This window comes from Myotis daubentonii, chromosome 4, assembly GCF_963259705.1.
Source record: "Myotis daubentonii chromosome 4, mMyoDau2.1, whole genome shotgun sequence".
In the NCBI taxonomy this organism is placed as follows: Eukaryota; Metazoa; Chordata; class Mammalia; order Chiroptera; family Vespertilionidae; genus Myotis; species Myotis daubentonii.
Window position 1 is genome coordinate 35715948 of NC_081843.1, and position 27745 is coordinate 35743692.

General features: G+C 52.8%; 3 protein-coding genes and 1 pseudogene across 15 annotated transcripts; 3 read left to right on the forward strand and 1 right to left on the reverse strand.

Moving 5' to 3' along the window:
- The first annotated feature begins 2151 nt into the window (after positions 1-2151).
- LOC132233250 (AP-3 complex subunit sigma-1-like) lies at positions 2152-2728 on the forward strand (annotated as a pseudogene).
- A 3945-nt stretch (positions 2729-6673) lies between these two features.
- On the forward strand, positions 6674-12093 carry ACHE (acetylcholinesterase (Cartwright blood group)). Of its 5 annotated transcripts, none has more exons than XM_059693604.1 (7): positions 6674-6830; positions 7655-7741; positions 7886-8072; positions 8372-9484; positions 9823-10307; positions 11101-11270; positions 11381-12093. In XM_059693604.1, exons 2-7 carry the CDS (start codon positions 7680-7682, stop codon positions 11503-11505), a joined length of 2142 nt encoding a protein of 713 aa, XP_059549587.1. In that variant the 5' UTR covers positions 6674-6830; positions 7655-7679; the 3' UTR covers positions 11506-12093. The 5 variants fall into 5 exon arrangements, with proteins under 5 accessions (XP_059549587.1, XP_059549588.1, XP_059549589.1 ...); XM_059693605.1 differs by having other exon boundaries at positions 7658-7741; XM_059693607.1 differs by having other exon boundaries at positions 6709-6830; positions 7658-7741; positions 7886-8011.
- A 402-nt stretch (positions 12094-12495) lies between these two features.
- Positions 12496-13721, forward strand: UFSP1 (UFM1 specific peptidase 1 (inactive)). Its single transcript, XM_059691964.1, has 2 exons — positions 12496-12567; positions 12646-13721. The coding sequence occupies exons 1-2, from the start codon at positions 12496-12498 to the stop codon at positions 13513-13515; spliced, it is 942 nt and encodes a 313-aa protein (XP_059547947.1). The 3' UTR covers positions 13516-13721.
- On the reverse strand, positions 13719-26983 carry SRRT (serrate, RNA effector molecule). 9 transcript variants are annotated; one of them, XM_059693600.1, is made up of 20 exons: positions 26689-26983; positions 26303-26442; positions 21357-21485; positions 21002-21148; positions 20564-20752; positions 18592-18761; positions 18274-18458; positions 17963-18061; positions 17762-17879; positions 17414-17568; positions 16961-17022; positions 16765-16843; positions 16281-16469; positions 15829-16002; positions 15586-15739; positions 15227-15420; positions 14963-15119; positions 14238-14327; positions 14006-14132; positions 13719-13913 (listed from the first exon to the last, which is right to left on the reverse strand). In XM_059693600.1, exons 2-20 carry the CDS (start codon positions 26422-26424, stop codon positions 13838-13840), a joined length of 2616 nt encoding a protein of 871 aa, XP_059549583.1. In that variant the 5' UTR covers positions 26425-26442; positions 26689-26983; the 3' UTR covers positions 13719-13837. The 9 variants fall into 9 exon arrangements, with proteins under 9 accessions (XP_059549583.1, XP_059549581.1, XP_059549579.1 ...); XM_059693598.1 differs by having other exon boundaries at positions 14238-14339; XM_059693596.1 differs by having other exon boundaries at positions 14238-14339; positions 17414-17571; positions 26729-26982.
- Positions 26984-27745: the final 762 nt, after the last annotated feature.

Sequence of the window (27745 nt, forward strand, 5' to 3'; positions counted from 1 at the left end):
AGATTTGTGAAATGCTCAAAACAAGCAAAAGAGCAAAAAGCTACAAGATGGATGGATCCAAGGAAGAATCATGTGAAATTATATAATGTGGGTTAAGTATGAATTTTATGCCAATCTTCAGAATGGGTCACAAGAAGAAGTAGTGAGAGGGGAGTCCCGGAAAGTCCCTTGGCTGGCTCAGGCTCCCAACGCTGCAGGTCAACAGCCCCGTTTAATAGGGGTTGGGGCAGCGGCCTCAGACAGTGGCTGCCCCCAGTATCTACTCTCTCTTCTTCCTTAGTATTAGGACAGCAGAATTTTAGAGGAGTACACAGTCATCCAGAACAAAAACTACACCTCTGAACCTCCTGCATAGCCAATTACAACCTTAGGACTAGGTTCTGTCCGGTGGGATATAACTGAAGGGTTGTGTGTATGATTTCCAAAAATGTCTTTAAAGCAGCAATTCTCAACCTGTGGGTCGCAACCCCTTTAGGGGTCGAACGACCTTTCACAGGGGTCGCCTAAGACCATCGGAAAACACATATATAATTACATATTGTTTTTGTGATTAATCACTATGCTTTCATTATGTTCAATTTGTAACAATGAAATTGGGGGTCACCACAACATGAGGAACTGTATTAAAGGGTCGTGGCATTAGGAAGGTTGAGAACCACTGCTTTAAAGGGAGGAGCTAGGCCCTTCTTCAGCCCTTCCTCCTTCCTGCTGGCTGGAATGCAGATGTTACGGCTGGTGCTCTAGCAACTACATTACACCATTAAATTGAAGCTACATGATGGGTAGGTAACAAAATTCTCTGTAGCCTGGTCCCTGGCCTCCAGGGCATCCTGCCAATCTTACATGGCCTACTCCTAGATTTCTTCTATGTAAGAAAAAAATATATTTCCATTATATTTCATTCAAGCCATTATTGTTTGGGTTTCTGTATCAAATAGCTGAACTGAATCCTAACCAATGAACAGAGGAGATGAGAATCCTTTTTGTTAGCAGAGATGGGGCAAGGACTAATAGAAGTAGGGATTCCCTGTGTTGGCAAAAGTGAAAGACAGACATGCAAGGGAAGTTCCCTGAACTGGTAGAACTGGTGGTAGAATCAATATTAATTCCTGGATAAATAGCATGGTAAATGAAGAAATGGAAAAATCATGGATATCCCTGCAGTGACGGCTATGGAGGGTCAGGTCACAGAGGATGCCTGGGAGGTTATTAGGTTGAACTACGTAAGGAAAGGTGTCATGGCTAGACAGGTGAGGTTCCTGCGTTGACTAGGGTTGGGGAGAGGCTCAAGGTAAAAAGAGGAACTATTCCTGGAAGTGCTATCCATTTTCAAGAACAAGCTCAAGCCAAAACTGGTTTGGCTCAGTGGATAGAGCATCGGCCTGCGGACTGAAAGGTCCCAGGTTCGATTCCGGTCAAGGGCATGTACCTGGGTTGCGGGCATATCCCCAGTAGGAGATGTGCAGGAGGCAGCTGATCGATGTTTCTCTCTCATCGATGTTTCTAACTCTCTATCTCTCTCCCTTCCTCTCTGTAAAAAATCAATAAAATATATTTAAAAAAAAAAGAACAAGCTCAAATCCTTGTCCATCTCTCTTCATGCCCAGGGGTGTCCCTATTCGTTCTTGTACTCACTGACTGTCCACAGCACTTCCTGCTGACCCAGACAGTCTGTCAGTCCTCAGGAGATTGGTCTGAACTGATTGTAGGGATACCTAATCCAGCATTTCTCCTCATGCGGTGCTCACAGCACCCTCATGGGACTGCCCTGATGACTTGCTAAAAAATTCAGACTTAAGGACTCCACTCAACACCAAACAGATCAGTCCCTCTAAATGGCCCCCATGATTCTGACATACACTCAAGTCCAATGCACCATTTTACACATGGTGAAACTGAGGCCCAGACAAGTAGTGACTTTCCTGAGGTCTCACTGAGAACACTGGACGAGGGAACCCAGGAATCAGTACCTCAGGTCTAGGGCTTACTCCAATGCCCTGACACCTGCACCCTTTATTCTGGCTCTCTTGGGTGGTCCCCTGAAATTTAAAAACTCTCTGAGGGAAAGGATCACCAGTGAGATCCTGAGGCGAAGCTGAGAGCCCACCCCAGCCCTGGCCCTCAGCGCTCACCTGGTCCACCAGCTCAGCCATGAACAAGGCAATCCTCATCCTCAACAACCACATAAAGCCACAGCTCTCCAAATTCTACCAGCCTTACAGAGAAGATAGGCAGCAGCAAACCATCAGGAAGACATTCCACTTGGTATCTAAGAGAGATAAAAATGTTTGCAATTTCCTGGAAGGATAATAATTAATTGGAGGAGCTGACAACAAACTGATTTACAGACATTTATGCAATGTTATCTTTTGTCTACTGTATGGATTTTTCAAACAGTGAACTTGGCATTGGAGATATAATTCAAGTATTTGTGGAAACATTACACAAGTGTTTTGAAACTGTCTGTGAACTGAATTCCATTTTCCATGTAAGCAAGGCTCACAACATTCTTACAAAGATGGTGATGAGGGAATGGTATTAGAGACTAATATGAATGAGATTGTTACATAAATTGATGTAAAAAAATAACTGGAGAAATCTGAGGCTGGCTTAAAGGGAGTTCCAGCCCATGCTGTATCAGCTGTAAAGAATATGAATCTTCCTGAGATCCCAAGAAATATTTGGTAACATCAGTATAAAAGTGCCAAACCTGTCCTCTTTTAAATAAAAAATTTGAAAGGCCACTTCCAGGTAAAATCCAGGGGGAAAAGTCGTAAGTTTACCATGTAGTTGTTTATTAGAAACTAGAGGCCCGGCACATGAAATTAGTGCACAGGTAGGGTCTCTAGGCCTGGCCTGTGATCAGGGCCAATCCCCGGCTGCTGGCTGCTGGCAGCCAGCCCCGTTCCCCCCCTCTCCCCCACCACCAACGCCGGTCGCCCTCTGTGTGTGGGGCGACTGGCAGGGTGATTGGGGCCCTGGTTGCTCGCACCCGCCTTGGCCTGGTGCCACCCAGGTCTGCTGCCACCCACCCCTGGTTCCTTGTTCCCCATCGGGCAAGGGGAGGGACCAAGAGGTTGGCCAGCAGACCCCCATCCAGCGATCAGGGCCTGCGGGCTGGGGGCAGCTCCTACGTTGAGTGTCTGCCCCCTGGTGGTTAGTGTGCATCATAGCAACCGGTCATTCCACTGTCTGGTCGATTTGCATATTATACTTTTATATATATAGACTACGTATATAGATAGAGGAGGAGAGTCTTAACTTATGCCCTTGGATTTCAGTCAAGGTACTGTATAGAAGTTGTGTCAAATCAGTATAGTGGTTCAATGTTGCTTTTCTTACTCAGTGATTTTAAAGAAATAAAGTAGTTCCAGTGTGATTTTTTTTCTTTCTTTTCTAAACTGCATTCCTACACCCACTGAAGGCATGCCTTCATGTATTGGCTACAACAGAATTTCAAAAAAGTATTTGAGACATTTCTTTAAATTATGTACAACTCAAAATGTTGGTGCTTTGTATGGATCACAAGTGCAGCATTCCTTAATTCTTTCTGTTATTTGTCATGATTGTTATTTAAAGAACCAAGCATGTATTGCATGAAAACATTGATCTTTTTCTCTTAGTTTAAATAAACTCCATGGCAACTAGACTTCTAAAGAACTTTTGTTTGCCTGATATCTACTTTAGCAATCATTTTTATAACCCTCTGACTCAACAAAGTAAAGAAAGGTGTATTTTATCACTGTTTAAAAAAATAAATATACATTTAAAAATTTTTTCTAACTCTCTGAAATGGAAACACCATCTGCATGGTCTCCTCCATCCTCACAATCCCAGGACAAACTGCAGGCTGAGGAGACACCCGTGGCCCATGGGCACATCTCCCAGAGCTGCTTGCAGCTGTAGAGCCCTGGCCTCCTGCAACACCTCCCTCTCAGGCACAGGGCTGCGTGCCCTAGAACTCCATGCAGTCTTGCAGGTTCATCTGACTGAACATTCAACTGACCCCTCTTTGACCCAGGGTCTGGGGAAGTACACGAGGGGCCCCAGGAGTAGGATACCTCCTCAGACTCCAACCCACCCACACCCCCATAGCCCCCATACCCCCCTCCTGGGCCCGCCTGCCCTTCTTCCCATCTCCCCAGGCCTGGGGAGTGGGTACTGAAATAAATGGCTGCATCCTCTTCCTGCCCCAGATTCTCGAGCATCTTTGGAAACTCCACTTCCCCCTCCCTCTTCTGCCGGCTGACTTTCTATAGTGCCCACCCCTACCCACCCCTGGAAGGAATAGCTCTGACTGGCTTCAGAAGGCTCCACAACCTGCCTTGCCCTTACCTCCTAGGGACCCCTCACAGATATTGCCTCTCTGATGCCATCCCCAACCAGGCAGGAAGTGCCCTTGTCCTTGCTCTCCACTCCAGCCTCCGAAGACACATCTGGACACCTTTTCTGTCTAAATCCACTTACCATCACCCACATAAATCTAGGATCTTTCTGTTATTTGTCTCCCTGGGAGATTGCAGCCCTCCATGTGTGTCCTGTCCTTGATTCCAACGGCAGTGTGTTCAACACTGACCTGTCTGAGGCAGTCTCTGCTGGGCCAGCTCCCAGAACATGCCCTGTCCTTTCATCTTCTAAATTATCTAAGGTATCACTAGTTCATGATAACCCTGGGCTAGTAGCTGTCCCTCGCTGCCTTCCCTAGCTTCGTGGTATAGGCCTAGGGAGTCCTGATGAGAGAAGTCCGGTGAGGCGCTTGTGTGGCACAGCCCTTTTTGGAGAGTGACAGGGAGGCAAGCCCCCAACACTGTCTGGGCCTTTACAGATCAAAAATCTACACAGCCTTAGGCCTGGAGCATACCTCTGCTCGTTCATTCGTAGTTGACTTTTATCATTCTAATAATTCATAATTACCACGCTGGGAAACCTGTCTCAGATCCTTTTCTCCTGCAGCTACGCCAACTGTCCATTTTCCCGTCCCTTAGCACCTCCCGCAGCCCTAATGACAGGGGACATGGTCTAACCACTAGAGAGCCCTCAACCAGGGCGCTGAAGGCCGAATACAGGGAACCTCGGTGTCCTTGCAAGGGATTTGGGTGGGAAGAGATGACGCGGGTTCGTCTCCGCATCCCATCCCAGTCTCCGAGGCCCGAGCGGCTGTCTTCCGCGCCACCTGGCGGCCACCGCCTTTAAGCGGAGAACAGACTGAGTGATGGCGAACCTATGACAAGCGTGTCAGAGGTGACACGAGAACTCATTTTTTTTGGTTGATTTTTCTTTGTTAAATGGCATTTAAATATATAAAATAAATATCAAAAATATGTCTGTTTTACTATGGTTGCAAATATCAAAAAATTTCTACATGTGACACGGCACCAGAGTTAAAGTTAGGGTTTTTCAAAATGCTGACACGCCGAGCTCAAAAGTCGCCATCACTGGGACTCAGCGAGGGTCCCCGGCTCGCGGAAACCGGTTCCCTCGGGGCGCCCAAGCGGGCTGGGTGCGGGGCGCCCAGCTTGGAGGACCAGGACCCCGCAGCCCCGGGGAAAGCACTCGGGCGGATCCCGCGACACTCGCGAGACCCCGATCCAGTGCACTCAGCCCCTCGCCGCGGCAGACACGGGGCCGGGCGCTGCGGGGGTCTAGGCAGCTGAATGAGCATGCGCGCGCGCCCGCCTGCTCCACGCGGCGCCCCGCACCACCGCGCGCGCGCGCGCACGCACTCCAGGGCGCCCGCCCGCGCCAGGCGGCCCTGGAGCTGGCCACCCCGAGAGCACAGGGCAACCTCGCGCGACGCGGTCATGCGGGCACCGCCTCACACATTTCCGCCCTCACCTCGAGCGTGAGATGCCGCCACAGCCGCACTTTCCCACGGGCGACCCCCTCGAGGTCGGGACGGGGTGGTCCGTGCGGCTCCGGCCTCTCACAGAACAGTCTGGGGGCGCCCGCCAGGCCGCTCCCACCTGCGCGCTGCGGCAGCCAATGAGAGCCTGGCCTAGTGATGTCATGCCCCTACCCGACCCCGGGGAAGAACGTCCGAGGTCACCCGTCGGAACAGCGCAAACCCACCCAAGGGGTTCCCGAAGTTTCCACTGCGGCGGAGTGCGGGCTCGCCCCGCACCCTTTGCATGCCACCATTTGACCTTCCCTCCCCGAGCCCCTTCCCCCTCCTCTCCTTCAGGGGGTCCCCTTCGTTTCCACTTGTGATCTTATGTGCACATGTTCATTTCCACCGCTGCGCCCAAGAGTGTCCCATGTCACCTTTTCTCCGCCGGGGCCACCGGGGCCTCGGAGGGGGCCTCCGCCACACTTTCACGGCCGGGCCCCGCCTGCCATCCCGGCTGCGTCGGGGCCGGGGATGCTAATGGATCCGGTCCCCAGCCCCGAACGAAGCTGTCGCCCACCGTGTCCGAGAGTGTCCGTCTGTGAATGTCTGTCCCTGCGTTTGTCCGCGGCTGTCACTGCATGAGACCGTCCGTCTGCGCGTGTCTGTCTCGCGCGCTTCTGCTCGTCTGTCCTTGCGGGTGTCTGCTCCGCCACCGCCGGGCCTTTGGGTCGCGTCTGTCACCGCGCGTCTGTGCGTCTGTCGGCGGCTGTCACGGGCGTCCGTCTGGGCCCCAGGGTCTCCGTGTCTCCGCTCCGAGGGAGGGAGGGAGAGGAGGTGGCAGCCCCGGGCGGTGGGGAGTGGCGGGGGCGGAGACAGTGGGCGGGGGCGCGGTGCGGGCCGGAGGGGTGTGTGCGGGGGGCCGGAGGCGGCTGTCAGAGTCGGCTCAGCCTGCGCGGGGGAACAGCGGCCGCCTCCCGCTCCCGGCCCGGCTCGGCCGCCTCAGGTGAGTCTCCCGCCCCGCTCCGGACCCCCTCCCCGCGCCCGTGGCCCGTGGGACACGGCGCCTTCCCGGAGGGATCCAGGCCCCTAATCGGACGCCCGGAGACGCCCCCCACCCGCCGCCCACCCTCAGCCTTGACGCTAAGCTCGCCGCCGAAGACGTCCGGTTGCCGGTGCGGGAGCCGGCACCCCGGAGGGCTGGCCGCCGCCGCAGCTCCCGCTTTCCCGTGGGGACCCCCGAGCGCCCAGGACCCCGTTAGTCCTCAAGTCTGAGGCCACGGGGAGACGGACGCCCCCTGCCGAGGGCGGAACCCGGGCCGCGCAGGTTCCTGGCGGCCGGCTGCCACCCCCACCCCCACCCACCCCGCCGATCCCGCGACCCCAGAGCCCCGCCGCAGCCCCCTGCCTGGCCCAGGCACCCCCCTCCCACGGGGACTCCGTCTCTATTTTGGGGGAAGGGGAGGCTCAGCGGAAGCCCCGAGTTATAATTAGCCCCACTCGGGTTTCCTAGATAATCTCAGCCCCGCCACCACCCCAGCTCAGGGCGGCGGGGGCTGGGTGAGGGGTGACCGCCGCGAGAAGGGGGGAGTTCCGACCCAGGGAATTTTGATCCCTTGGCTGGAGATGCCGGAACCACAGCAGCTGCGGCCCCAAAATAGCGCCCCCACCCCCTGCAGCGGGGGATCTCCGGAGCTCGGAGAACACAGGCGTCCTGGTTCGCCCTTCAGACCTCTACAGCCTCCAGACCCCCGCCCCAAGTTTTCTGCTCCTTTGCTTGGGGCGGGGAGCGCCGTTATTTTATCGGTTTCTACTGCCCCCCGCTGGCAGCAGTGTGCACAGCATCATCAGACGAATGAGGGACGAGTCCTGGGGTCCGAGGCTGGCGAACCCGTTCGCGGAGGCTAGGCGACAGGGGTGCGCAACTGATGGGCACCCACGGGTACCAGCACGCTGTGCCAGACAGTGGACGAGGCGGGCTGGGCGGGGCAGGGTGTGGGGTAGGCAGGATTTGGGGTGCCCTGCGGCTCCCACACCCTGAATGCCAAACCCACCCTCCAGGGCCCCAGCCCTGGCCAACGCAGGAGAGGCTGTGCCTTCACGCCACCGCACGCGCCCCCATTGGCACCTCCCATCATCGAGGGCTCCACCCCTGTCGGGTGGCCTCTACGTGGACTGCAGCCTCTGGTGCGGGTGCCCACAAGGCTCACACTGGGCCCAATCCAGCCCACCCAGCGGGGGGAAGGAGGTGAGGGCGGTGGGTGCTCTGTGGGTCAGGGAGGGCATGCTTGGCAGGTCTCATCCGTTCCTTACATCTGTCTGTCTGTCTGGGTACGTATGGACCTGATCTCTGTCCCTCCGGCTTCTCACTGTCTGCCTGTGTCCTTGTCTCTGCTTGTCTGTCTCCTTCCCTCCATTTCTCTCCTCCTCTTTGCCAACCTGCCCCACCTCCTCTGCAGCTTAGCGATAACCCCTGGGCAAGAGTGTTATCTAATCCCTTCCTGGCAGCCTCAGGCCTTCACCCTCTGCCTTTCTTTCTCCTAACAGCCGCCTGCCTGCCTTGGCAGCCATCTGCCTGCCTTGGCAGCCATGAGGCCCCCATGGTGTCCCCTGCATACTCTCTTCCCATCGTTCCCACTTCTCCTCCTCCTCCTCCTCTTCCTCCTGGGAGGAGGGGCAGAGGCTGAGCACCCAGAGGACCCGGAGCTGCTGGTGATGGTGCGTGGGGGCCGGCTTCGGGGCACCCGCCTAATGGCCCCTGGGGGCCCTGTCTCTGCTTTTCTGGGCATCCCCTTCGCAGAGCCACCCGTAGGCCCCCGTCGCTTTCTGCCACCGGAGCCCAAGCGACCCTGGCCAGGGGTGCGAGATGCCACCGCCTTCCAAAGTGTCTGCTACCAATACGTGGACACCTTGTACCCTGGCTTTGAGGGCACCGAGATGTGGAACCCAAACCGTGAGCTGAGTGAGGACTGCCTCTACCTCAACGTGTGGACACCGTACCCTCGGCCTAAGACCCCCACCCCTGTCCTCGTCTGGATCTATGGGGGTGGCTTCTACAGTGGGGCCTCCTCGCTGGACGTGTATGATGGGCGCTTCCTGGCCCAGGCGGAGGGGACTGTGCTGGTATCCATGAACTACCGGGTGGGAGCCTTTGGCTTCCTGGCCCTACCAGGGAGCCGGGAGGCACCGGGCAATGTGGGTCTTCTGGATCAGAGGCTGGCCCTGCGATGGGTGCGGGAGAACGTGGCAGCCTTCGGGGGGGACCCGATGTCGGTGACTCTGTTTGGGGAAAGTGCAGGTGCCGCCTCTGTGGGCATGCACCTGCTGTCCCCACCCAGCCGGGACCTGTTCCACAGGGCTGTGCTGCAAAGCGGTGCACCCAACGGGCCCTGGGCTACGGTGAGCATGGGAGAGGCCCGCCGCAGGGCCACACTGCTGGCTCGACTCATAGGCTGCCCCCCAGGTGGGCCTGGTAGCAATGACACAGAGTTGGTCACCTGCCTGCGGACACGGCCAGCTCAGGACCTGGTGGACCACGAGTGGCATGTGCTGCCTCAGGAAAGTGTCTTCCGCTTCTCTTTTGTGCCTGTGGTAGATGGAGACTTCCTCAGTGATACCCCGGAGGCCCTCATCAACGCTGGAGATTTCCACGGCCTGCAGGTGACTAGTGGCTGGAGGGGGTAGAGCTGGTTCCTCTATGCCTGTTCTCCCACTTTCCCACCCTACCCCTGGGGACCCAGGCATGAGGGCTCCTCAAGACCCACTTGCAAAGGCTTCTCTTCCCTGAGGGCTCAATCCCAGGGTGGCCCGTGGGACAGAGAGGAAAGAAAATGTGGGTGTATTTTCTCCTCTCCGTCCCCCTATCTCATACTCTCTTCCTCCATGGTTCTGGGTCTGGAACTGTCCATCTCTCTGACTCTTTGTCCATCTGTTTCTGTCTGCCTGTCTGTCTGTGTCTGCCTCCACCCCCACCCCATTCCTTCATCCTGTTCCCCCAGGTGCTGGTGGGTGTGGTGAAGGATGAGGGCTCCTATTTTCTGGTTTACGGGGCCCCAGGCTTCAGCAAAGACAACGAGTCTCTCATCAGCCGGGCCCAGTTCCTGGCCGGGGTGCGGGTCGGGGTCCCCCAGGTGAGTGACCTGGCTGCCGAGGCTGTGGTCCTGCATTATACAGACTGGCTGCACCCTGAGGACCCAGCCCGCCTGAGGGAGGCCATGAGTGATGTGGTGGGTGACCACAATGTCGTGTGCCCTGTGGTTCAACTGGCTGGGCGACTGGCCGCCCAGGGTGCTCAGGTCTATGCCTACATCTTTGAACATCGTGCATCTACGCTCTCCTGGCCCCCCTGGATGGGGGTGCCCCACGGCTACGAGATCGAGTTCATCTTTGGGCTCCCTCTGGAACCCTCGCTAAACTACACCATTGAGGAGAGAGCCTTTGCCCAGCGGCTGATGAAATACTGGGCCAACTTCGCCCGCACAGGGTTAGCAGTGCCAAAGGGCGGATGGCCTCCGGGAGCCAGGGAGGCTGGGAGGACAAAGAGAAAGGGGGAGGAAGACAAGCAGAGACAGAGAGGAAGGGCCAGAAAGAGAGGGGAGAGTTCACAAAGGAAAGGAGACAAAGGGGGAGAGAATGACAAAGGGGAACGGGAGAGAAAGGAAGGAGAAAGTGGGGTGGCAGATCCTGAAGAATCAAGGACAGTAATGGAGGGAGGCAAAGAGAAGAGATGGACAAGGAGAGACAGAATTCCAACAGCAGTCAGGAGTGTGAACTGTAAAGCTGGGTCACTTAGATCAGTGGTGATTTTATTATCTGGCATGCACTGGGGGGGTGGGGGGACGCGCGCGCGCACACACACACACGCACACGGTTTACCTGTCTGAAGAAGGGGACAATAAATCCAATGTCACATGGGTGTTGTCAAAAGTAAATGCGATGTTTGTAGAGATAGGACTGGGCCTGGTTACATAACAAGAGCTCAATAAATCACCAATTTTTTAAATGAGAGAAACAAAGACAACGATGGGGCAGGAAAACGGAAGGAAATGGAGAGGAGAGACAGAAAGAGGGCAGGAGGAAGGGAAGACTCCAGATGATGAGGGATACCGGAGAAGAGAAAGAAGGGTTAAAGCAGCAGTGGGAGGGAAGGGATGGGGCTCCCCTTGGAGCTAGGAGGGCATGGGGTCTGGGAGCACCTGCCTCCTCTTCATCTCCATCCCCCAACCTCAGGGCGGGGCAGGCTTGACTGCGGCTGAGCCTTCCCTTTTTTTACACAGGGACCCCAATGACCCCCGGGACCCTAAAGCCCCGCAGTGGCCACAGTACACGGGGGTATCGCAGCAGTACGTGAGCCTAAACCTGCGGCCTCTGGAGGTGCGGCGGGGGCTGCGAGCCCAGGCCTGCGCCTTTTGGAATGGCTTCCTACCCAAACTGCTCAGCGCCACCGGTATGTAGGGCCAGCGGGTAGGGGCTGGGCCCAGGGGCCAGAAATGGGGCGTGGAGAGAGAGGGGGGAGTGGAAGCGGGCGGGGTGTAACCCCTCTCTTCTCCCCACCAGCCTCGAAGGCTCCCAGCACCTGCCCAGGCCCCGCCCACGGGGAGGCTGCCCCGAGGCCCAGGCCCGGCCTCCCCCTGCCCCTCCTTCTCCTCTTCCTCCTCCTCTCCCGGCTCCAGCGGCTGTGACCACGGCCTCCTCCCCCTCCGGCCTCTGGGGGCCCCTCTTCTAATGAGTGGTCGGGCCGGGGGGAGGGCCCCACTCAGGGATCTCCGACCCAGCGCCCCTCCCCTTCAAACCAAAAAGCTCACACTGGACAGGGCATGGGGGAGGGTTGACCTACGATCCGTCTCAGGGACTCACGCCTTTGTTGTTTAAATGGAAAAGCCCATTTCCTTTTTTTATAAAATGATTCCTTGGAGCCTGAGACGTGCTGGGGGGAGAGGGAAGACTCGGGGCTAGCTAGCAACTCCCCGTGGGGCTATAACCGTCAACCGTTTCTGTCTCTTCTCTTTTTCCCATCCACCCACGGATGCTCCCCGCCCCTGATCCCTTCGGTCCCCTTGTCTTCGGTCATTTCCCCCCCTCTCTCCTCCCTCCCGCCAATCCTCCTCTGGCCCCACCTCCACCCTCATCCTCCCCGGCCTCTCATGTTTCTCATATCTACCTGATCCTCTTTCCACCATCCCACGTGCCTCTCCTGTGTCCTCCTGCACTCACAACCCCCACCCGACCTTCTCCACGTCCTCCTCCCACCCACTTGTCGGGCGCCCTGGCCGCAGACACGCTGGACGAGGCGGAGCGCCAGTGGAAGGCCGAGTTCCACCGCTGGAGCTCCTACATGGTGCACTGGAAGAACCAGTTTGACCATTACAGCAAGCAGGATCGCTGCTCAGACCTGTGACCCAGGCGGGACCCCCACGTTCTGCCGCCCTATCCGCCCCCCCCCCCCGGTCCCCAAGTTGTATATACTATTTATCTAAGGGCTGGGATATTACAGAGGAGCCCTAGACCCACCCCAACTTTCCCCCGGGGCTCCTGGTCCTCTGCATGTCTCGGCCGAGCCCCCTACCCCACGGTGCCTTCGCCCCTCCGGGCTGCCAATAAACTGTTACAGCCAAAGGTGTGTGCGCGACTGGGGGCGGTAGGGCAGAAAGCCCAGCCAATTGGGCTCAGGGATGGGGGTGGTCGCTGGGACACCAGGCGCCACCCCGCAAGGAGAACTCGCAAGGAGAACTCGCGTCTGCGCAGTAAGAAGGGAGGTGCGGTGGGGCGGGGCAGCGGTGCATTGTGGGAACCCTACAGGCCACCAGGTCCGCAGGGCCTAGCGGTGCGACCTCCAGATTCGTGCTGCCCGTGCTGCCCAGCGCTATTGTTGCCAGAACCTGCGCGCCGGTCCTGCCCGCAGCTCGCCCAGGACCCGCCCAAGACCCGGCCGGGCCGAGAGGAAGTGCTCGATCCTGAATTCTCCCTGGAGTTCGCTCCACGCCGCCAGACGCTACTTCTGCCCTAACTCGGCAGCTCTGCTCCTGCCCACCGCCCTGGAGCCACTGAAGGACGTACATCTGGGCCTTGCGCCGCCCGCCCGCGGCCCCGCTCGCCTGGCCATCCTCTCGGGCCACTACCTCTACTATCACTATGGCTGCGACGGCCTGGACGACCGGGGCTGGGGCTGCGGATACCGAACTCTGCAGACGCTGTGCTCGTGGCCACATGGCCGGCCTGTGGGTGTTCCCGGATTGATGGACGTGCAGGCCGCGTTGGAGGACATGGGTGACAAGCCCCCTGGGTTCCGCGGCTCCAGGGACTGGATCGGCTGTGTAGAGGCCAGCCTCTGCCTCGAATACTTCAGAGGACCCCAGGGGCGCCTATGCCACGTTCCCCGTGGAGCTGGGCTTCAGGGGGAGCTGGAGAGACTTCACTCCCACTTCGCAGGGGGCGGAGGGCCTGTAATGGTTGGGGGGGATGCGGATGCCCAGTCTAAGGCCTTGCTGGGAGTCTGTCTGGGGCCGGGCACCAAAGCCTTCGTCCTGGTATTGGACCCTCACTGCTGGGGTGCTCCAAAAAACCCCACTGAACTACAGATTGCTGGGTGGGTGGGCTGGCGAGAGGTGAGCACAACATTTGACTCCAAGTCCTTCTACAACCTGTGTTTGACCAGCCATAACTCTGAAAAGCAGCTGCCTCCCCAGGACTGAGACTTCCCAAAACAGGACTGTCTCCGGCCCCACACACTCTCAAGGGCAGAGGCTTAGAGACTGCAGGATGCCAGGCCCCCAGGAAGTCCCAGTAGAGCCTGGAAACTTTGGCATCAATAAAGTGACAAGGCCCGGCTCAACCACTGCCCCAGCCAATGTTTGGGAGGATTTGGGGAGGTATATAACATACACTTGGTCAGGAATCACTGCGGAAGTGCTTTTATTGGCAGTAGGGCTGGACGTACAAAAAATTCTGAAGAGCTGGATGGGACAAGGCAGTCACAAGTACAGATGGTACCGAGAGTGAGGGAAAGTCGATGGCTCAAAAGAAATCCACATCATCTGGAGCATCCAGGTCACGGTATTCAACAATGGCCCGTGGGTCTCCACGGGCCATCCTGTGAGATAAGAAAGAGGTAAAATGGGATGAGAGTTGAGGGTCCCAGTTTGAAGAGGGCAAGAAAACTTGGACATCTTAGCTCATTCTCACCTGTTTCGAGGTTTCCCAGGATAACCTCCCTGGCCTCGGAAGGCATCATAGTTCCCTCGGCCAGCACCATAAGGGGCATGGGGATATGGAGGCCCTCCTGTGGGGACTGCAGGGCGGACAGCACCAGCTATGAAAAAGATTGGTGTTGAGAACCTATGACCTCAACTATCTTATCTGCTTTCTCCCAACCCCTCACAACCACCAAACCCTTTCAAGACCTTCCTATACTTACCTCCATACCCCAAAATAGGGGGCCGGGGCTGGCCATAGGGCATCAGGCTCTGGGGAGTCTGGTGTGGGTAGGGGAGTCCTGGAGTCAGGCCTGGGGGGAGTACAACACAGACAGGGACATGAATTACTGGGGAAGGAGGTTTGGGGGGAGACAGAACACAACTAGCTGTTAGGAATATTGCCAGAGGGGGTAAGGCAGAAACTTTTTCAGGGGACAACAGGATAAAGAACCAGGAGTCCTGCCCTAACCAGTTTGGCTTAGTGGAGAGAAAGCCTGTGGACTCAAGGGTCCCAGGTTCGATTCCGGTCAAGGGAATGTACCGTGGTTGCGGGCACATCCCCAGTGCAGGGGGGGGTGTGTGTGCAGGAGGCAGCTGATCGATGTTTCTAACTCGTTATCCCTCTCCCTACTTCTCTGCAAAAAATCAATAAAATATATTTTTTAAAAAAAGAACCAGGAGTCCTTGAAGAGTCAAGGGAGAGTGAATGTGGCAGACCCTCATGCAGGGGTCCTCAAACTACGGCCCGTGGGCCACATGCAAATACAAATATTGTATTTGTTCCTGTTTTGTTTTTTTACTTCAAAATAAGATATGTGCAGTGTGCATAGGAATTTGTCATAGTTTTTTTTTAAACTATAGTCCGGCCCTCCAACGGTCTGAGGGACAGTGAACGCCCCCTGTTTAAAAAGTTTGAGGACCCCTGCCCTCATGGATCGTATCTTACTCTGGGCAGGGCCAGGTGGCTGAGCTGGCTTGATCTCAGGCAGAGCTGGGCGCTTAGCATCAGTGAGAAAGTTGTTAAAAAATGCTACCTCCTTCTTCACTTCCTCAATTTTCTCCGAATGCTTATTGAAGATGTGTTTGCGTACAAACTCAGGTCCCTGGATGCAGAGGAAAGAGTCAGAACTGAACAAGCAGTTCCCTAACTCCCCAGACCCCATAATAAACACCCTTCCCTCCCACCTATCCCATAACTAATATCCCAGACCTTGAATTTCTTGCCACTGAGAGGGCATAGCCACTTATCCTTGCCCAGTTCCTGGGTGTTAGAGGTGACAAATTTTTCCACTTCCTGCTCAGGATCTTTGCGACCCATCTTCTGGGCCTCTTCCTCTGAAAGAGATTCCCGCACACTCAGCAGTGGAGTCAGCTTCTCCTCAAACGTCTTCTGCCACTCTAGAACTGTGGTTTGGGAACAAAGGCAGACAGCAGGTTGAAAAGGAAGCCAGAGCAAGGAATAAGCAAGGAGGGGATTAGAGGAGAAGGTGACAGAGCACTGCTTCAGAGCAGAACTAAAACCAGCTAGGGAGAAAGGGGCACTAGAGGAGACTCAGGTGGGGAGCTCACCTTCTCCATGACTGATGCGGTTGGGTGGCATGGGTCCCCGAACATGGATAATGCCACAACGGTTGGGCATTTCATCTTCATTGGGGTACTCGCATGTGTTATAATAATCCAGGGAATGCACAATGCGCAAATAGAGGAGTAGTTTGTCCAAAACCTAAGGGAAATGAAAAGCCATGAGTTCACCCACACTCGCCCTATATCACCCCAAGCCAAGTTCTCATCTCACTCTGCTCTCACTGGCACCTTGATCAGCTTCTCATCTCGTTCCACGTTGATCTCCGCTGGGTTTCCTTCCTTAGGAGGCTCCTCAGGGGGGGCCCCACCACTACTCCCCAGCAGCTCTTCCTCCTCAGCACTCACTTCCTCAATCAGGTAGTCAGTGATATTCTTCAAGATTGGGTTCTGAGAGGGCAGGCTCTAGTTGGGAGGGAGAAGAAAAGCAAGTGAGGCAGAGAAAGTCCCTTAGGGTAGGTAGCCTAGGAAACTAATTTGAAAGGCAAGGTGAGGCTGAAAGAATTCAAGGCTCACTTGGCCTGTTACCACTGCCTCAAGATTTGTCTTCATGTTTGTATCTGTTCTACACATTAGCCCACAAATAATCACTAACACCAATCTGTTCTCCTGGAAGACCAGAGATGCCCACAGATGAGGGGGTATTGGCTGCTTTTGAAAAAGTTCTATGGAGAGTCACTGACTGTTGGCAGAGGAGGTGTCCCCGGCTCAGAGGCCCAGAGCTGGGTCCTGTCGTCCAACGTATGGATCAGCTTGGCTGCCAGCTTGATGTCATTGCGCACTATCTGCTTGTGTTGAGTAATGCCATTGATATTGCGGACGCGACGGGTCAGGTCTCTGTTCACACCAGGACTCAGCTCACACTCCCGGAGCTGGAAAGAACAGAAAGCTTACCAACACTTGCCCAAGAAGCAGCAACTCAAAAGACTGGCCCTATTGAGAGCACCAGTGATTAGACTGAGTTCCCTGAGGACAGGGATCAGGTGTGTTAACCAAAACAGTCCCAGAGCCTAGCCCAGAGACAACAGTACAGAATTAATGTAAGCAGACTAAACAGATGAAATAGGGGGCAGAATGAAAGAAGCAACCAATGAACAAAGCATTCGGAGGTGTGCAGCATAGAGAGCCGCACTTCTTCCTCAAAACAGTCCTGCTCCTAGTACTCACTCGGATATTCTGCAGATTCCAACAAATCTCTTTGATGTTAACACTGCGGTCAAATGTCACCCAGCCACGACGGAAAAACCTAAACAAGAACAAAGATGTCAACATAATCCTGGGGTGAAGGTGATGTTGGCCATTAACCTTCCCCCTGCACCTTTTCTCCAAGGTATCCAGGGTCACACTTCTCTCCATCCCTCACCTCCTCTCAGGCTGGGGCTCCGATAATGCCACACGCATAAAACCTGGATATCTTTTACAAAGCTGGAAAAGCAGAGGAACAGAAACCCCATTAGTAACTTAAGGATTCACATCTTCCTTCAATCCCCCCTATCCTCAGGACCCTAGGGAACTGCCTTTAGTCTTTACTCGGACAAGGAAAAAACAACAAAGAGCTTCAGAGTAACAGCATTTAAAAGCAAATGGTGCAACCAGGACCAGCCCTGGAAAGGCATGGGCCCTGGAAAGGCATGGGCCCATAGGAAAGGAGCCTCCCTGTTACAGAAGTAGGGATGTATGTCAGAAGCAGTGTCAGATTATCTTCTCCCCAACTAGTGTACCGCCCGCGCCTCCCAAATTCTTCCTCCACCCGACCTTGGGCAAAACATGGAGCCTGGGTGTTGTCCCTGCCCCCAATGCCATTTTCCCCACTCACAGAAATGATCTCAGCCCGGGAAATGTTAGGTGCGATATTGCGCATAAAGAGAGAGCAAGTCTTATGCAGAGGCCGGGGTTTACATTCCAGCCCAGGAGCATCCTTGGGCTTCTCCCTTTCTTCTTCCTTGGGCTTCTCCTTTTCCTTGAGTGCTTCTTCTATGCAGGAAATGGCGGGAGTTGGTTAGTTTTTATTATTGATTTTGGAGGAGATAGAAAAGCTGTCAAACTCCCATCCCACCTCCCCCACGCCCTTCTCTCCCAAAAAGCCACCCTCCCATCAATGTCATCGTCTCACCTCCCCCACCATTCATAGAAAGAGAATGGACTGGGAGAAAATAAAACCTACCAGCCTCCTCCTTCTCCTCCTCAGCTTGGCCACTCTCTGACTCTGACTCTGACTCTGACACACTGCCTTCGTCAAAGCTGTCATCACCACTGTGCTTCCTATTCCGCTTCTTGCTACTCTGTGGGAGCCACAGCAAGAGGGGATGAGCCAGACTACCAGGACCCCAGTCCAGACACTGACCACATGCAAGAGATCCTCTACCTTTTTGGCTTCTTTTTCAGAGTCTTCTTTCTTCTCTTCCTTGTCCCCATCACCCTCAGATTTCTTAGTTTTGTCATCACTAGAACTGCCATTTTCAACCTACAGGTAGAGACAGTCAGGAGAATGTCCATTTCCCCAACAACCTTTATCAGAGGACCCCTCCCACCCTCAACAACTGAGCCCAGAAGTTCACCTGTCCCCCACCCAATACACAGCCCTCTAGCTCTAGCTCCTGTGGACCCCAGCACAACTGAAACAGTTCCAATCCCCTGGTACTCACAGGCAGCACCCAGAGACCCCAGCACTCAGACCTGTTTGCCATCTTCTTTCTTGTCTTCTTTCTCATTGGCCTTGCGCTCTCCATCCACCAGGCCTGGTCCAGCCCGCCCTTCCTCTTTCTTGCTGGGCTCCCCAGGCTTTCCTGCCTGTTCCTCCTCCTCCTCCTGCTCCAGGATGCGTAGATCATTCTCTGTACCTCCTTCCATCTTAATCACAGCTACCAACAAAGGGAACAGAAGTCACAATCCAATGGTCCTAGCTTTCATCCTCTGGCTTTCTGTCAACCTGCTTCTATTTCCCAACCAAGACCTTGGTCACCAGACATCCACTGCCCAAACCAAGCCACACACCTGCGTCCAGCATCTTGACAATGGCATCAGCTTTGTCTATGTCCAGGAGAAGATTATCGAACCAGCCACTCTCCATGAGGGACAGGAATACCCTCAGTCGGTTTTGCAGGGCCCCTCGGGCCTCCTGCCGACGCTTCCCCACCTCATCTGGGTGGTACTTAGACCGAAACCTATGAAGGAAGTGGGGAGGGAAGAGACAAAATAGTCATTGGGGGCCAGGGCCAGGACCTGGGGAGGGGCCCACGAAAATCAGAACTTTTTCCCCATCCTCTCACACCCATAAAAGATCATAAAAGCAGAGATTGGGGAGAGGGGTATAATAAAAACACCCAATATCCCCAAAGAAACCAAAGGTTATTTTCTGAGAAGATTTGGGGGAGAGCCAGAAACTAAGAGCTCTAGATTTGGGAAGAGTAATGATTATAGGGGGGCCGGGGTTAGAGAGGCAGATCAATTGCCTTAAATCTCTGGGAGACACTAACTTAAAAAGTGTAGTTTCCCAAAGCTTCTGAGAGGAAGGCTAAGGATATAATAGGCCCCAAAGAACCACCCTCTCCTTGCCAACCCCAAACTAGAGTCATTAAGAGGACTGCTCCCACCAACTCCCTTCATCCCTAGGTGGAAGACAGGGGGAAACCTGAAATTTACCAGATAGGAAAAGCCAAAAAAGGCAGGATACCTTTATTATTCCCCCCTTGGGAAGATAAGCAGATGGTGAAGGTACAGGGAAAGACCAAAGGGAAAAACTGAAGTGCCCTTTTAACCTCAGGTACTGCCCACAGGGAGAGCGAGAAAAGAAGGGTAGAGGGTTAGGGTAGAGCATGAATACATTTAAAATAGGACTTTGGGGTAAAAAACAAGAAATGAAGTATGAGAAAAAGGAGAAAGTATAAGAAAGTCCCAGATATCAAAAACAAAAGGAAAAACGGAAGATCAGACAGAGAAACCGGGGGGGGGGAGTGTTAGGCTGGGAGCAAGAACAGAGACAGGGAGAGAAAAGTACATGAGAGTGAGACAGAGAAAGAGGAGGACAGTGAAAGACATAACAGAACCACAAGTTGAGCATAAGAGGAAAGAAAAGCTGCAGGCATCACCTCCAGGATCTTTACCTTGGCCGCTTGGTCAAACAGAGCTCAAGATTTAACTAGCGCGCCCAGGGCCCATGCTGGCAGGTGGGCCACCGGCTGGCTCCTGGCTGGGGTGTCCCGGCCCGGATGCCGCACCCCCGCGGGACTCCGCGGTGGGGGCCCTGACTGACTAACTGCCTGAGCAATCACATTCAGCTAAACTGCTGCATTGTGCACAGCAGTGCCCTGCCTGTCTGCCTGGCCGGGGCAGTGCGGCTCAGCCCAGGGGCTCATGTATGGGCTGGGTATGGTGGGGGTGGAGGTGGGTTTGCTCCGAGCTCCGTCGATGAGCGGGTGTAGTTCCCAGTTCTGGCTCTTTTCAAGGAGGAGGAGCAGAAAGAGGATGAGGAGGAGGAGGAGCAGGAAGGGGGGAAAAGATGGTTGATTAAAATTAAAACATCCACAAAAAGAAAAAAATTAAAATTCTTTTTCTGTCAAATGACCCTGAGATCTTTGCTTTTCTTGTCTGGATTCACTCGTTGCTTTTGGGAGGACACCACAGCCACACAGGGTCCCGGCGATCAGGGATGACAATGACCCAAATCCAGCAAGGGGGGAAGCAGTCTGTCTGCTGCCCCAAGGGAATAGGTGGCTCTGGCCAGCTGCCTGGAGGTGTCCCACTGACTGAGGACAGTGGGGAAGGGAGATGGATAGGGGGCTGTGGCAGACACTGAAGTGAGGAGGAGAACCCATCAGCCAATGCTGCTGTAATTCCCATCCCCCACCCCACCCCCCAGGAAGTTCTGGATTGGGGAAAATGGGAAAAGGACAGGGCTGCAAGCTCCACTGGCAGGGCCAGGGGAAACGTGCCAGGGAAAAGACCACAAGAAAGTGGGGGTACTCACCATTCCTCATCCTTATGAGCCAGGAAGAAATCCTGCATCTGCTGCCTCCGAAAATCCAGCTTGTAGTCATTATAGCGCTTAACTGCCTCTGTCTCATCCACAGAGTCATCCAACGATAGGAGAAACTCCTTGAAGCTTTTCATCACCGGTGGTGGCACACCCAAGTCAATCTCTGCAATGCTACCCAGCCTGGAGGGTGGGGAGATGGTCAGGAAGTCTTGGTTTTGGGGGAAGAGGTGGGAGGCTGGAGAGGCCGAGGTAGCCAACTGCCCCCCTTCCTTTGCCCACATGGACCTCACCCCACGCACCAACTGCTACTACCCCCACAGGCACTCTGTGTATCTAACCCACCTCCTGCCACAGTCTTCAGCAACCCAAATCATTCCCCAAGCCCAACAATTCCCTTCTCCCAAGAACCCTAGAACCGCAGATCTTTACCTGGCCTGGATAGGCAGAACATGATGCTGCATGATGTGGACATCTGGATGGCCCCAGGGCTGAGGGGGGCCATAAGTTGGGCCCCCACCCCCCCCAGCATAGGGCATCTCATAGCCACTGTGGTATGGGTCAGAGCTGTGCTCATCCCTGAGGGTGGGGGACACAAAAGTCAGACAGAGGAGAAAATCATCTCTCCGGAACATAAAGGAGGATGGGACAGAGGGTGAGACATGGACTGTGGTCTCTCACCCAAGGGTTTAAAGGGACAAAAAAAATGGGTTTATAGGAAGTTTGAGAAAAGGAAATGACAAAGTTCTCAGCAGAAGTGAGGGAAGACAGACTGTTGCCATCTCACCAGTCTCGCCTCATGCGCTTCTGTGGGGGGCTGAGCTCATGGCGGGGAGGAGAGAAGCGTTCTCGCCGATTCCGGTCATAGTCACGATATTCACCCCGACTGCGGCGCTCCCGACCACGGTCCCACTCTCTGGAGATAAGAACAAGTAACAGCAAGTAAGACACAGTTGGATATCCCAAGGTAACACTCCTGAACAGGACCTTCCAATCCTGAGACACCAGACTAAAAGCCAAAAATTATAAAACTACCCTCTAAACAGAAAAAGACTCTTGCCTACTTCTATCACTTCAGCCATTACCCACAAACTAATGGGTCAACTCTCTTTCCTCCAGCCTGGCCTTTTTCCTGAATGCCAGACCAATATTAATAATCACCTACAAGATGGCCATTGTCACCTTAAATTCAACATGTCGGAATTCAGCCTATTATTTCCACCATATGGGACCAAACTTATTTCCCTCCTCCTGTTTCCCACGCTCAGCGTATCCATAAATTGCCATGTACCCAGTTATCAAGTATCACCCTCACCACGACTTTGTTATTGGTTTGTTAATCCTATGCCTCAAAGCCTATCAAAGCTGCCCTCTTCCTTGCCATCCCCTAGGTCATTTCTCCTCTGAGTGCAGCATGGGTTCTGCTTACCTGACTCTGGTCTCTCCCGCCTTCTCTACAGTCAGTGATCTTTCTCAAACACAAATCCGATCATGCCATGCCCTTGCTTAAATGCCGGTACATAACACTGTTCAAAACCTTGGTTCCTGGCTGTCATCCTAGACTCTCCACCAGTCACTAGTACCCCATCCCCATCACAACAAAATATCCTTTGCTCTAACCCAGAGGTTTTTCAAACTTCTTAGTCTTAGGACCCCCTTACACTCTTAAAAATGTTTGAATACTAAAGAGTTTTTGCTTACGTGGATTATATCTGTCAATACTTACTGTATTCAAAATAAGAACAAAAAAATACCTATTTAACTTGAAGTTGTATTACAGATTTCTACTAAAGAAATTTGAAGTTGTATTACAGATTTCTATTAAAAAATGGCTATTTTAGCCCTAACCAGTTTAGCTCAATGGATAGAGCGTCAGCCTGCGGACTCAAGGGTCCCAGGTTCAATTCCGATCAGGGGCATATACCTTGGTTGCGGGCACTATCCCTCTCCCTTCCTCTCTGTAAAAAACCAATAAAATATATTTTAAAAAATGGCTATTTTACAAAAAAATATTAGTGAGAAAAGTGTCACAGTTTTTATATTGATAAATCTTTTCAAGGCCTGCTTTAACAGAGACAGCTGGATTCTCATATTTGCTTCTATATTTAATCTTTTGTGATATTTGGTTGCTTGAAAAATATGAAGAAACCCTGGTCAGGTGGCTCAGCTGAATGGAGTATTGTTCCCATATGCCAAATGGCTGTGGGTTCGGTCCCCGGTCAGGGCATATATGGGAGGCAACTGATCCATGTTTCTCTCTCATTTCTTCTCCCTTCCTCTCTTTAAAAAAAAAACACAAAAAAACAATAAAAACTATTTTTTTAAAAAAGGAAATCTTTAATAGCCTTTTCAGATAACTGGGAATATTACTTGGTTCCACCCAAAACTTGATAAGAGGTAGTTTGCTATATTAAAATCCATTTTTCTACCTTGATCTTTACTTTATTTTTTTTTAATATATTTTATTGATTTTTTTACAGAGAGGAAGGGAGAGGGACAGAGAGTTAGAAACATCAATGAGAGAGAAACATTGATCAGCTGCCTCCTGCACACCCCCTACTGGGGATGTGCCCGCAACCAAGGTACATGCCCTTGACTGGAATCGAACCTGGGACCTTTCAGTCCGCAGGCCAATGCTCTATCCACTGAGCCAAACCGGTTGGGGCTATCTTGATCTTTAAATGGATCTTGACACATCTCCTTAGACCAGTAGTTGGCAAACTGTGGCCCTTGAGTGTGGCTCTTCTACAAAATACTGACTTCTGCACATGGGCCACGAAGTTTCAATCGCATTGTGCATGCGCGCCCACACGTGGTATTTTATGGAAGAGCCACACTCAAGGGGCCAAAGAGCCGCATGTGGCTCGCGAGCCCCAGTTTGCCGACTGCCTTAGACAATATCAAAATATTAATTCATTAGTATCACTACCTATTTCCTCAGAAAAGACTTTAAATAGTGGGAAGCTGTCAAGGTCACATTGGTAGATACAAGTTTTCCAAAACTTCCATTTTCACTGGAAAGTTCCACTTCCTCATTGTGAACAAAAGTGACAATTTTTCTTGAAGTAACAGATTCTCTTAGTTTGTTTTCAAGAAAATTTCTGCCAAACACCCAAATATGATAACCAATGTTTGACACTTTCATTCAGATTTTTTAAAATATATTTTTATTGATTTCATAGAGGAAGGGAGAGGAACAGAGAGAGAAACATCAAAGAGAGAATCATTGATCGGCTGTCTCCTGCACGCCCCCTACTGGTGATCAAGCCTGCAGCCCACGCAGGTGCCCTGACGGGAATCAACCCAGGACCTCCTGGTTCAGAGGTTGATGCTCAGCCACTGAGCAACACCGGCTGGGCTCGTTCAGATTTTTAAACAACTAAAAAAACAAACAAAAAAAAACAAGCCCTAACCCATTTGGCTCAGCTGAGAAGAGCGTCAGCCTGTGGACTGAAGGATCCCAGGTTCAATTCCGGTCAAGTACACATACCTAGGTTGTGGACTCGATCCCTGGTTGGGGGAGTGCAGGAGGCAGCTGATCAATGATTCTCTCTCATCATTGATGTTTCTCTCTCTCTCTCCCTCTCCCTCTCTGAAATCAATAAAAATACATTTTAAAAAACCTGTTATTCAGCTCAGTTTAATCCCACAATGCTCTTCCTCAAGATAACCACTTTACTCCTATATGCATACTTCCCATTTGTCATGTGTATTAAAAAAATGTAAATGCGAGAATCCAATTTAATAAAAGTTTTACTGCTTCATCAAGGACATTAAGTGTAAGTGGTTTGGTTTATTTATTTTGTTTGTTTTTGTTTGATGCCACTGCCTTGATTTGTGCTAAGGCACCAGCAGTTTTACCTACCATTGCTATAGCACCAGCAGTGCAAATGTCACTGTGCAGTGAAAATGACAATACTTACGGTACTATAAAAATAGTTGTAATTAATCTCACACACACCCTAGGGTCTGTGGATCACGTGGATTTTGAGAACCACTACTCTAAAAAAACTAGAATATCTGCTCTTTTCTGCACCCATTATATCCACAACCAATGTCTGGGGAATTCGCACTCATCTCCCCAAGTCTTGCTATAAGCATTACTTTTTAGCTCTCCCAATACACCACCTCAACCACTGTTCCCCTCCCTTAAAAGATGTTCCTTCAACGGTCGCCATCTTTATGATGATCTCTCATACGTACTCATTTGTAGCATACACCCCAGAACATTTTGCCCCCCAAGACTGTAAGCTCCTTAAGGGCAATAAAGGCCAGTGTGCTCTGCAGTTGAGCGTTGACCCGGGAACCAAGAAGACCCCCGGGTTGGATCCCCAGTAAGGGTGTGTGCAGGAGGCAGCCATGATGTTCCTCTCTCATAAATGTTTCTTTCTATTCCTCTCCCTTCCTCTCTCTCTGAAAATCAACTTTTTACAACCATATTTAAGATAAATAAAAAATAAATTAAAACACTACATCTTATTCATCTTCATAATCCAGAACACCTTTCCTTTTTTCTTAGAAAAGAACCAAAGATGCCCTAACCGGTTTGACTCAGCAGATAGAGCGTTGGCCTGCAGACTGAAGGGTCCCGGGTTCGATTCCAGCCAAGGGCATGTACCTTGGTTGCAGGCACATCCCCGGTAGGGGGTGTGCAGGAGGCAGCTGATCGATGTTTCTCTCTCATCGATGTTTCTAACTCTCTATCCCTCTCCCTTCCTCTCTGTAAAAAATCAATAAAGTATATATATAAAAAAAGAAAATAACCAAAGAAAACAAAGGGCCAGAGTCTCTACAGTGAAGAGAGACACTCCGACTTACAGACTGAATGATTTGTTATCACAATAAGTCAGCAAAAGCTTTTTTTCCGGTAATGTTTCCAAATGGAGCCACTGCCATCAGCTATTAGATGTTGGTGACACCTCTTATATTTAAAAAACAAAATCTTCCACAGTTTCTCTTAATCTTGATGTTTTTTTTTTTGAAATCACATCACGTTTCTTAATGAAAGCCACCCGACCTATAATTAACTCAAGAATATCCCAGAGACATAGAAAGGGAATGGACTGACTATTCTTGGGGGGGAAAGGGATGTGGGAGATGCGGGAAGAGACTGGACAAAAATCGTGCACCTATGGATGAGGACAGTGGGTGGGGAGTGAGGGCGGAGGGTGGGGCGGGAACTGGGAGGAGGGGAGTTATGGGGGGGGAAAAAAAAGGAACAAATGTAATAATCTGAACAATAAAGATTTAATTACAAAAAAAAATAAAAGAATATCCCAGAAAGCTAATCACTAGCGAATCAGACCTAGTCCCATCACAGTCGAACTCAACCATCACTGTCCAAAGATCTTTCTGACTTTAGGCAGGACAACCACAAGAAATTTAACCATCTCCTGCCAGGGAACTGGCCTGACCACCTCGCCACTCAAATCAACCCTATACTTTGTCTGAACCAACCTTTCTGAAGTATCATTTACCCACAGTAACATGCACACGTTTCAAGTGCATTTATAAATATTGCTTTTCCATACTCAAACGGTCTTAGTCCTATTGCTTTGATCTTCTGGATATTTCAATAATCTTTGGCCAATAGCAACTAGGTTTAACAAACCCCATGAAACAATCAAGTACGAACGATTTCACAGTCTGCCCTCCTCAAATGAAAAAGGAAAGGCAATGAGGGTGGAGTGCAGCAGAATGAGACGAGGGCAAAACTGAGGAAAAGGGTCTTACCGGTCATTCCAGTCGTCCCCTCGACGTCTCTCGTCTCTCTCCCGCGAACGGTCATAGTCGCTGCGCTCTCTCCTGAACTTGTCCCTGCGTCTTCGGTCGTACTCGTCATCGCTGTCACCCATGGCGCCGTCAAAGGGGGCCTGGGGCCCAGACAGGGGTGCTCAGGGTGCTGGACAACGATGAGAAGAGGAAAGGCTCGCCCCTCTGGAGCAGCACACCCGCCTCTTCCCGCAAAGGCCGCCGTCTGCGGTCCCCGCCATCCTAAGTCCTCTTCCCCGGCGGGTGGACCGCCCCCACACTCCACTCCCCCGCCCCGCCATCGGCTCCGGGCGCCTGTCCCTCCCTCCTGCCTCAGCCCCGGCCCCCAGGCCCCTCCCATCCCCCACCTGGGAGGGTCGCGACCGTTAGTCTCGCACTCCGACGTACTGGTTCTTTGGGAGACCTGGGCCCGCCCCTTGCCTCGGGCGCGCGGTGAGGACCGGGAAGGGGGTGAGAGGGAGATTCGGGCTCTCAGCTACGGGGCCGAGGAGACGCGATGAGAGCGGGACAGTCGAGGATGAGCGGTCGGCGCGCGCCGCTCGCGCAGCGCCTGCGTCACTCGCGGAACTGCACCTCGAACTACAAACTACTACCCGAGCGGCCCTAACTGGAACTAAACCAAAGAGGGAAAGGCCGGGAGCACAGGGGGATGATGGGAAGGTACGGCGAACTCGGAAGGCTCGCGATATTTCTGGGGCGGGAACTGCGCGACTGTGAGGAACTACGGAGGCTGGGCTGGGCCAAGCTTAGCCTGGAGAGGGCGGTAGAGTCCTCTGGGCGTGAAGGAGCGCTTCCTTAGGCCGAGGTCGAAGGTCGCACTCACCCGGAAGTGTCTGGTTCTGGACCGTAGGCATTAGCCGCCACCACTTTGCTCGGGGTATTTCAAGACCTCATCGGGGTTGTTCCCCACTCTCCTCGCGTGGGGCAGGGGCTTGAGGAGTGCGGGCGTTTATTGGGGTAGAGCGACCATTTTAAGCATTTCCCACCATTTTGTGTTCCCACCTGAGAACCAGCTTTTATTGGTGCCTAGTATGCCGGACCTGCAAAACTCATTATTCTTACTCTTCGGCAAAGGTGCCCCCGTTTGTAAGTAATACTGTCAAATCTCAGTCTCATCCCCAACCAGTACTTTGATGACAGAGGTTGTAGGTTGAGATCTTGATCAACAGGCATTTTCTAGCTGGCCCCACAGTAAATGCACTATCACCCCAGGGCAGTGGTCGGCAAACTCATTAGTCAACAGAGCCAAATATCAACAGTACGATTGAAATTTCTTGAGAGCCAAATTTTTTAAACTTAAACTATATAGGTAGGTACATTGTTATTAACTTAATTAGGGTACTCCTAAGGCTTAGGAAGAGCCACACTCCAGGGGCCAAAGAGCCGCATGTGGCTCGTGAGCCG